Here is a 9,558-nt window from a genome sequence, read left to right as displayed (position 1 = left end):
ATTTTTTCCCCCTTCTTTTTTTTAGTTCATCCCCAACCTCATACAACTTCACTTTTTGTGCCATTTCTTTATCTTGGTGGCAGCCCTTCTCTCTTTTCTTTGAATTTTTTTTTAGAGGGAAGTCTTGGCCATCTGTTTTTCCCCTACTGTGGAGTTCTTTATGTCACGCAAAGAAGAGACTATCTTGAATTCAAAAATGTCCCCCTCTTGCAGTCCTGTTTAATTTTTTTGCATTTTTGGGTTGTCCTCATCGTCGAAACTCGAGTCAACCAGGTATCATTTTTGTTCGGTTCGATCTTGTCATTAATTGGAAAAAAAGATATGAATGCTGACAAAATACAACAAATTTGTAATTTAAACAATGAACTACTTCCCCCCTGATCTTCCATATCGATTAATCTGTCATGCGTCATGGCTCGAGAAGAGAATAAATGAGAAAAACTACATAATCGAATTCACGGATACTTCTTAGTTGATAAATCCAAAGTGTTTAAAAATGAGCAAGTGGTTCTCGGATATGGATGTTGCCCACCTATTCGTTTTTGTTCAAGGTGAACTGTGCAAGACAAAGGTCGATCGATTTCACCACCCAGGTAAAAGTCCTTAAAAGGCTTTAAGGACTGGCGACATTGGTGGAAATTATTATACATCCCATAAATCTATTAACCCCAAAGACGCCCACCATTCCTTCTTCGCCGCTGAGTATGTCAGACTCGTAGTACTGATATACTGAAAACAGCTGTCCTGTAGTTCACCAAGAAAAGTGTTGAGTTTGTGGCAAGTAGGTGATGATACCAGTTTTTCTAAGGTAAACTATGAAATTATTTATTATTTAGAGCCAACCACCCTTTTTTAACCAGAAGTTTCTTTTTATTAATACTATCATTCTACAACAGATATGATTCTCCAATCATCGTAGTACATAGTCATTTGGAAATTCAAATACTTTTGGATAGTTGTCTATTTCTTCCTTGCTGTATTCTTGAAGCCTCTTAGGTACTGGCATAATTGGTCTAATTTGTCCACTGAGATTGCTCTTTATCTCTTCTGGAATCTCCGATCCTGGGTAAATGTGTAATCTTTCAATGCAGGTTCTGCGAACAAGATTACTAGCAATAGCTTTGTACACAGCTTTCCTCATAATCTACAGAAACACAAAATGATTCTGTTCATTAAAGGTTCATGAGAAAAGTTAGTTACCATCTTTGGATCTTTTTGGTGTAGTTCCCAGGCCAGGGTCCATGACGCTCCTCTGGGATATCCTGTATGATGAAAATAAACCCGTTTCTTCCATTCATCTCCACGCAGTGCAATCTCTCGGCTGTTGATTACTACGACATGATCCCCACAATCATCTACAAATTGTATATTTATAAAACTGATCGAATTTTCATGAGGATATGTGACATCTGAGACAGTATACTTAAAGGATGGTAAATGGGCTTGTTTTGGCCAGTTAAATATGGGCTCAGGACTTTGGCAGAAAGAAAAGGATCTTGCCACTGAGCATCATACAGATACCACATTCGACTAAAAGTCGACCATTGCTGAAAAAATTAGCTATTAATTGCAATAGTTCATTTTGCAGTGGATTAAAAAATTTTACCTGTACACGTTTCGTAGCAGACATCGTTCTCCTTGCTTACTGTAGTGGGACAGCCACAAAACATACGTCAATAGCTTTGTGATGAAAAAGCGAATTTTTTGAGTATGAGCGGGAAAGCAGCAACAATTTCATTGATACTGAAACATTTTTCAAGTGAAAAAGATGGACCACCAAGCTCTTCTACGTGCAGTAGAGACGTCCGATTGTGCAGTTTTTATCAGGTGGTACGAGAGAGTGGAATCTGAGGTAAACGTATGTTGTGTACACTTGGTTTTCTGATACCAGTGAAACAACTCATGCCGTAAAATACTGGCTTGGTTTCTAATTTGATATTTATTAATATGCAGAATATCTCGGCCGTTAGAGAGTCAGTTGATCGCCTATCCAAAAAAGACCTGAGTGGAATATGGACGGTTTTCACCAAATGGGTTACACAAAAGACCAATTTATTGAAAGAAAATCCAAATTCCCCCGAAAATGATTCAATCATGACTACGTTACTCGTCATGTCAACCATGGCTACTTACACCATCCACAACATGTCTAATAATGAGCCTCAAGGATTACAGCCATCTGTAAAAGCTATGAATGGATCTTTGAAGTTTGTAACCTGTAAAACAGCAGCAACAAGTATTTGTAAAATGAGTGAACACTACTGGAAAGTTCATCCTGAACTTGAAACTTTTCTGTCCATCAATACCATCCAATGGTTTCTTACTCAAGCTATTCATCCAAAAGCTACAGTATGTTATATATTTTAAAAAATTTATATTTGATAAATCAAAATAATTACAAAATGCCCATTTCAGCTAGTTTCAGTGAAACAATTATGGGACATGAAACAATCTATTGAGAAGCTAAATGCTTTGATCCTTGAAAGTTCTGGGTTGTTGACATTGTTTCTTTCTGCCGTTTCCAATTCCAAATTTATCGGTTCCAATGAAGGACGAAAATGTATTGCTTGCTTGTTTAACTTTAGTACAGTTATTGTACAGGTAATGTGTACAAGTTAAACAATTAATATTGTCTAACCAAGTGTAATATGCAGATGCTGCAAAAAACAGTGAAAAAGTTTATCCCGCTTGCAACAGTGAACGATTGCGAGTCATTGGGAGAGATTTATTTTAAGGCGTGGAGAATGGCATCTGAAGAACGCCGTGCAGACATAGAATTTGCTATTCAAGATCTTATGTACCATGCAGTCGTAGCTTGTCGCAAACCTTTAGGAGTCATTGAAGGTGGAGTTAATAAGGTAATAGTCATAATCAGTTCCAATCTACATTGCCTCACTTGTTTTCATACTTGTTAACAGGTGCCTATGAACAAACTGCTTTTCCATCTTCTACATTCCATCCATCGTCAGCGAAAACAGCGCACTGTTGCAGTCCTTATTCATAGCCTTTATAAACCTATTCTGTGGCGTTATCTGGAGGCGTCCAACGGCTTGGTAATTTAGATGTCAATTTTAGGTTGTGCAGATGCCTTAAGAGATTTTCTTTGTTCATTTTGGCGTTCAATGTATAGGTGCGTGGGAATGCGTTGTGTTTATTTTTTGACGCCTTCCCATTCGAAAGTGGAGAAGGGTTTGAGGAAGATGAAGCTGTACGTACGAAGCAGTGGGCGATAATGCTTGGTGCCTTGATGGACCCCGTACCCCTTGTACGAACAATCGCAATACAGGTATTTCATCATGTACAATAGACTTTTCACGGCAATAACCGAATTGTATAACTAGGGCACATGTCGGATTCTATCTCAATACTGGGAAATAGTGCCAATTAATATCATTCAAGACTTCATTACATGTCTGATGAGAAAGTTGCTATATGACTCATCCTCCGCTGACGTCCGTGCTCATGTAGTGAAGGGTTTGGTAATGATGTTAGAGAGCAAACAAACCCACAGTCTTCTTGAGAAAATGCTTCCCGTTACCAACAAAGTACTCCATGATCCCAATGAAAAAGTATATCAATTTTTCCGACGTATACCAAAATGAACGTTTCGCTAACCAATTTTTGTAGGTACGGTCTGAATATGTCTTTTTGCTAACGCACGTCCAAAAATTAAGAGTTAGCAAACTATGGGAGGTTAGTATCGTAGATGTCCGGTGTACTTTGAACTTTCCTGACTACACTGTTTTTTTTTAGGTAATCGATGTAAATCAATTAGTTGGTCGGCTTGCAATGGAAACCTCAAAAAACGTATGTCGTCGTCTCACAACTCTTTTGGCCCCGTTCTATTGTCCCAAAAGTACGCCAGAAATAGTTTTCCAGCGCTGTCTACGTCTTATCATTGTAAGTCTTTTATAATCTAGAATTTAATACGCAAAATAGCTCGTTTGTTCGATTTACAGGATAACCGGTTAGCTTCTAGAAAATTTTACCAATACATAGATATATGTGTGGGGATTGAGCAAATTGCGCAATTGATCCTAATCATATGGAAGTTTTTGCGTAATCATACCCACAAACAGTTGCAGCGCAATAAAAGTAGCCAGCAAAGAGAGGAAACAGCTAATCAACGGCGCCCTTGTGGAGCCAAGAGGTCTCGACAAGGCGAAGGTGCGGAAAGCATTCCAAATAAGAATGAAAACGAGGACAAAGAAAATCAAGGTTATATTCACTGCCATTTCGTATATTGACTCCTATTTCGAATGCTAATTTCTTGTTCCTTTGCCTTAGATGGATCCACCGACAGTGAGGAAGCTGGCAATGAAGAATTTAGTGAATGCAGCATCATTGGATTGATCGATGTAGTGTGTATCCTTCTCAGCGTAAACAAGACGAAATTCAAGGCACCACAAAACGGTGTGTATTGGGAGAATATCAAGTCACGTTTTACAAAAACGTGTTCGCTTTTCTTCCGCTATTTCAAGGTCCGATTTTTTTTATGTTACGTCTGTTAAAAAACATTTCACTTCGTAAAAGTTTATTGACACAAGACTTCGCACATGCTTAGAACTCGGAAGGTCTTCGACCGCTTATTTGCCTGTATGGCTTGATGTCTTCGTCATCGTCCACGTTGCTGTTTAGTTTTGTCAAATCTCAACTGAAATCGCTAACGGATGAAGCGACAAGTAAGGAGTTTAGCTATTTGGTAGACGTCATGTGCACTTGGGGCCGCGGAGAAGATTTATTAGATCTAATAACTGATCACCTCCAAGGAAATCTAATGAATTTGACAACCGAAAAGTCTCCCGTTTCCGTTACTCGTAGACGCAAAGGTACCTTATGGTTACAATGCATAACAATTACGGTACCTTATCCTTTCTTTACTGTCCATCGTGCTACAGCTACTAGGAAAAAGCGAGTCTCCTTCGAAACACTCAAGGACAGTAAGCCTTTGTTGGGATTACGTTGCATGGGGTACATTTTACAGCACCCCTACAACAAGAAGATAATTTTGCGCAAAAATTTAGAACAGGTGAACTTCTGTTTTTGTATAATTTATGTCCTCCTTTCATGTTCTACTTCATTTCGTTAAATTTCTATTAACTTTGTGTTGCAACTTACAGATAGAAAAGCTGTGCGAGACACTAAATGCTGTGTTATTAATTGTGGAAAACGATTCCAACAAGCTAACCAACCGGGAAAGTTTCTTATTTGGTGCAGCTTCTTTATACGTGAAAATGGTCCTGGTATTAGCTTGTTCGTATAAAAGAGAAAAGTCTGATTTGAAGTATGTGGAATCACAAGGAAAAATTATTGAAATACTCAGCTGGATGAAGAGGTCTTACTAACCAATTTATTATGATTATTATTTTGTTGTTATTATTATTATTTTTTCCCCTTTTTGTATTTTTATTAATTAATTACAAAGAGGATCTTTCTGTTCTAAATAGGTTAATGGAAAATTCAGACCAAAACCCAATTCTAGGGGATCTGCTGTCCTCGGCAGTTTCCTCCATCAGTAACTTGGTCATGACTCACTCCATGACTTGGGACGTCTTTCGTCAGTTTTTGGATGTTGTTCTTCAAGTAGTTACGAACTATCCGTCATTGAAGAACCTGACTCTCTCAATGAACTGTTCATACCATGCCTTGGTTTTTGTTTGGAGCGAGCGTACTATAGGAAACGAATGTGATGTTGAATGCGAAAGCCAGATTAATCTGATCATCAACTGGGTTTTGGAGTGCCCTAGCTTAATGAAATCGCCTGGTAGTAACACGAGCTTCGGCCTAGATGAGGTTGGTAAATGTAAATATGAATTTTACGACGAAATTTATGTGATGGATTTTATATATTTGTATAGGACGACTGGTCCCTTGTAAGAGATATTGTAAAGAAGATCTTGGAAGAATGTCATCGGCATCGCCCGGAAAAACACGAAAGTATACGTGAAATCGTGCGCAAGATGGCAGATACCATTAGATTGGATATGATGCAGCATCAGTCGGTATTTTCATGTAAAAATAATATTCTTCATTAGTTATTCGATTTTTCTCTCGCCCAAGCCTGGACAAGGAGATGGCGAAAAGGACGCGGATGATGTAATTTGTCAGAATCCGTTGTCAAAAGCTATAATTGCAGCATTCTGTACTCAAAATGCATTGGCGAAAATGATGCTGGATGAATTTTTTGAAGTATTCCAGGACAACGAAAATGAAACGGTTCGATACTCATGCTTTACGATTTCTTACGCATGAATTGTTTTTCAGCCTTTTATTTTTACTAATTCCACAGACCTTAGTCGATTGTGTTGTGATTGCAAGACTGCTGGAAGGCCTGGGTCAAAATAAAGGTCGGATATCACCGAGTACCTTGACCAGCGCCATCGTTTCCTTCGAAGATTTGTGGTCAACTATAGGAGAAATCGAAAAAAGTTCTAATTCCGATCGAGTTGCTTATGTCAGCGTCACTATTACCGAGCTGAAGAAAGCTTTTTCAGTGTAGCCTCTACAGGATATCGTGAAACCGTAAAATGTTATAAATCAAATGAAAACCTTTTAAGACGTATCACAGCGTTTGATTCTAGAATAATGCACATGGGGTGCAAAACGGAATTGGCCCCGAATGGTTGTAAACTGTTATCGTAGATTATCAGGTAGCCTAATTCGTCATTCGGCAGTGCAGGATCTGATATCTGCACTGAATTCGGGGAAAATATTCATTTTCACGTAACACCAGCAGTTTTTGTAATAAACGTTAAAAACGCTCTGCTGGCGCGCCCACCTTTTTCATTCGTTTTTAAATTTTAGATCGAAAACTATAAGCCCAAAGTCAAAACGAGGCAGATTTTCGTGATCAGCGATCAATTTAGAATGGGAACAATGTGTTTTAAACTAAATCTAGAATTTGACGAAAAGTGAGAAGGCCACAGCCTTCTTACTTTTTCCTTTTTGGTCAAATTTCAAATTTGGCTTAAAATACATGATTTCGATGCAGAATAGAATGCTAATCACGAATATAAAGTTTATTTTTTAATTCGCCTTATAGTTTATGGATTAAACAAAAAAAACACAAGGTCGGGCTTATTTTGTCGGGCTAAAAAATTTTTCCTATTAAAAAATAATATCATTAAATAGACATAACTATATGTGCTTTTGATTCAAAATTAACCAAGGAACACGAAAATGGAAGTTGTTTTTATGTAGAGTTTATAGTTTTTGAGCAATCTAAAATATATAATTGGGTGCGAACCGAAACCCTTACTAGCGCGCCAGTACGCTACAGCGCTAGCGTGACACATCCAACTTCTTTAATTCTTCAAAAACTATAAACTCTATGTAACAACAAATTTCATTATCGTGTTTCTTGTTGAATTTTGAATCAGAATCATATATAATTATCTAGATTTAATGATATTATTTTTTAATAGGACAGAATTTTAAGCCCGACAAAATGAGCCCAACGAAATAAGCCCGATTTTACTTTTTTACGGTTACTTCAAAATCTATAATCCCAATATTAAAATACACCCAATTTTCGTGATCAGCGATCAATTTCGAATCAAAATAATCTATTTTTAACCAAATCTAGAATTTGACGAAAATTGAAAAAGTGAGAAGGATATAGCCTTCTTACTTTTTCATTTTTGGCCAAATATTAAATTTCGCTTAAAATACATGATTTCGATGCAGAATTAAACGGGCATCGCGAATATGAGGGGTTTTTTCTCGTGGGATTCATAGTTTTTGAATAAAACGTAAAAAACCGTGAAGTTGGGTTTAAAAAATAAGCCCAGTTTTTTCAAAATGACGATTATTTCAAAAACGGCTTACTTAACAAAAAAACAAAGGGCTTTTTCTGAATCAGCGTAAAAATTGAGTTATACTGTGGGATTTTCATCGCATTCCGAGAGATTTCGATTTTTTCCGATTTTGACAAAAGTAGGAAGGCTATAGCCTTCTTACTTTTTCAATTTTGGCAAAATTTTAGATTTCGCTTTAAATACATGGTTTCGATGCAGAATTGAACGGGCATCACGAATATGAGGGATGTTTTCTCGTGGGACTCATAGCATTTAAATAAAACGTAAAAAACGGTGAAGTTGGGTTTAAGAAAATAAGCCCGACTTTATCTTTAAATAACGATTATTTCAAAAACGGCTTACTTGACAAAAAAACAGATGGCTTTTTCTGAATCAGTGTTAAAATTGGGTTATACTGTGGGATTTTCATCGCATTCCTAGAGATTTCGATTTTTTTCCGATTTTGACAAAAGTGAGAAGGCTATAGCCTTCTCACTTTTTCAATTTTGGCAAAATTTTAGATTTCGCTTTAAATACATGGTTTCGATGCAGAATTGAACGGGCATCACGAATATGAGGGTTTTTTCTCGTGGGACTCATAGTTTTTGAATAAAAGGTAAAAAACCGTGAAATTGGGTTCAAAAAATAAGCCCGACTTTATCTTTCGGGCTTAAAAATCTTTCCTATTAAAAAATAATATCATTAAATCTAGATGACTATAGGCGATTCTGTTTCAAAATTGACCAAGGAACACGAAAATGGAATTTGTTTTTACGTAGAATTTATAGTTTTGGAGTAATCTATAATATAAAATTAATGTGTATGCGAATCGAAACCATTACTAGCGCGCCAGTACGCTACAGCGCTAGCTTGACACATCAAACTTCTTTGATTATTCAAAAACCATAAGCTCTACGTAACAACAAATTTCATTACCGTGTTCCTTGTTAAATTTTGAATCAGAATCATATATATTATCTAGATTTAATGATATTATTTTTTAATTAGAAGAAATTTTAAGCCCGACAAAATAAGCCCGATTTTCTGTTTTTTACAATCAATTCAAAAAATAGAAGCCTAATATAAAAATATGCCCCATTTTCGTGATCAGTGATCAATTTCGAATCGGAATACTGTATTTTTAACGAAAACTAGAATTTGACGAAAATTGAAAAAGTGAGAAGGCCATAGCCTTCTCATTTTTACGAAAATCATCAAAAAGCGACATCTTTCAGAATTCGAAAAAAATACACTCGTAAGGCTCAAAATTGAACACCAATCTAACTAGCACGTTAGTTTGCCCGTAATCTATACGGTTATTGAATTATGCGCAATCAAAATAGTTATAGCGTAATACAGCGCTATCATAATAGCTAGTTCGCACCTACCTTTATACTTTAGGTTACTCAAAAACCGTAAATTTTACGTAAAAACTAAGTTGATTTTCGTGATCCTTGTTAAATTTTGAATCTAAATCGTGTATATTATTGCTTCTTATTTAAAAAAAAATTTTTTTTTTTTAAGTCGGGCTTATTTTGTCGGGCTTAAAATTTTATCCTATTAAAATATAATATCATTAAATCTAGATAACTATATATGATTTTGATTCAAAATTAAGCAAAGAAAACTAAAATGGAATTGGTTTTTACGTAGAGTTTACAGTTTTAGAGTAATCTAAACTATAAAATTAGTTGCGAATCGAAACCATTACTAGTACGCTACAGCGCTAGCGTGACAAACTTCTTTGATTATTCAAATTTAA

The 9,558-nt window shown here is 36.3% G+C and overlaps 2 protein-coding genes across 2 annotated transcripts; one reads left to right on the top strand and one right to left on the bottom strand.

Annotated features, from left to right (window-relative positions):
* Positions 1-848: 848 nt before the first annotated feature.
* Positions 849-1,743, bottom strand: LOC130692603 (large ribosomal subunit protein uL13m-like). Its single transcript, XM_057515751.2, has 4 exons — positions 1,607-1,743; positions 1,424-1,547; positions 1,201-1,355; positions 849-1,144 (listed from the first exon to the last, which is right to left on the bottom strand). The coding sequence occupies exons 1-4, from the start codon at positions 1,628-1,630 to the stop codon at positions 911-913; spliced, it is 537 nt and encodes a 178-aa protein (XP_057371734.1). The 5' UTR covers positions 1,631-1,743; the 3' UTR covers positions 849-910.
* Positions 1,654-6,610, top strand: LOC130692576 (condensin-2 complex subunit G2-like). Its single transcript, XM_057515711.2, has 18 exons — positions 1,654-1,852; positions 1,954-2,349; positions 2,416-2,601; positions 2,655-2,858; positions 2,919-3,053; positions 3,131-3,286; positions 3,342-3,569; positions 3,628-3,693; positions 3,754-3,900; positions 3,960-4,218; positions 4,288-4,481; positions 4,565-4,829; positions 4,899-5,029; positions 5,121-5,335; positions 5,448-5,793; positions 5,859-6,002; positions 6,061-6,216; positions 6,290-6,610. The coding sequence occupies exons 1-18, from the start codon at positions 1,769-1,771 to the stop codon at positions 6,497-6,499; spliced, it is 3,522 nt and encodes a 1,173-aa protein (XP_057371694.1). The 5' UTR covers positions 1,654-1,768; the 3' UTR covers positions 6,500-6,610.
* The last annotated feature ends 2,948 nt before the right edge of the window (positions 6,611-9,558 follow it).

The sequence above is a fragment of the Daphnia carinata genome, chromosome 1 (assembly GCF_022539665.2).
Source record: "Daphnia carinata strain CSIRO-1 chromosome 1, CSIRO_AGI_Dcar_HiC_V3, whole genome shotgun sequence".
Classification (NCBI taxonomy): Eukaryota; Metazoa; Arthropoda; class Branchiopoda; order Diplostraca; family Daphniidae; genus Daphnia; species Daphnia carinata.
The sequence above is the reverse complement of the archived record's forward strand: the minus strand, read 5'-3'. Positions and strand labels throughout refer to the sequence as shown.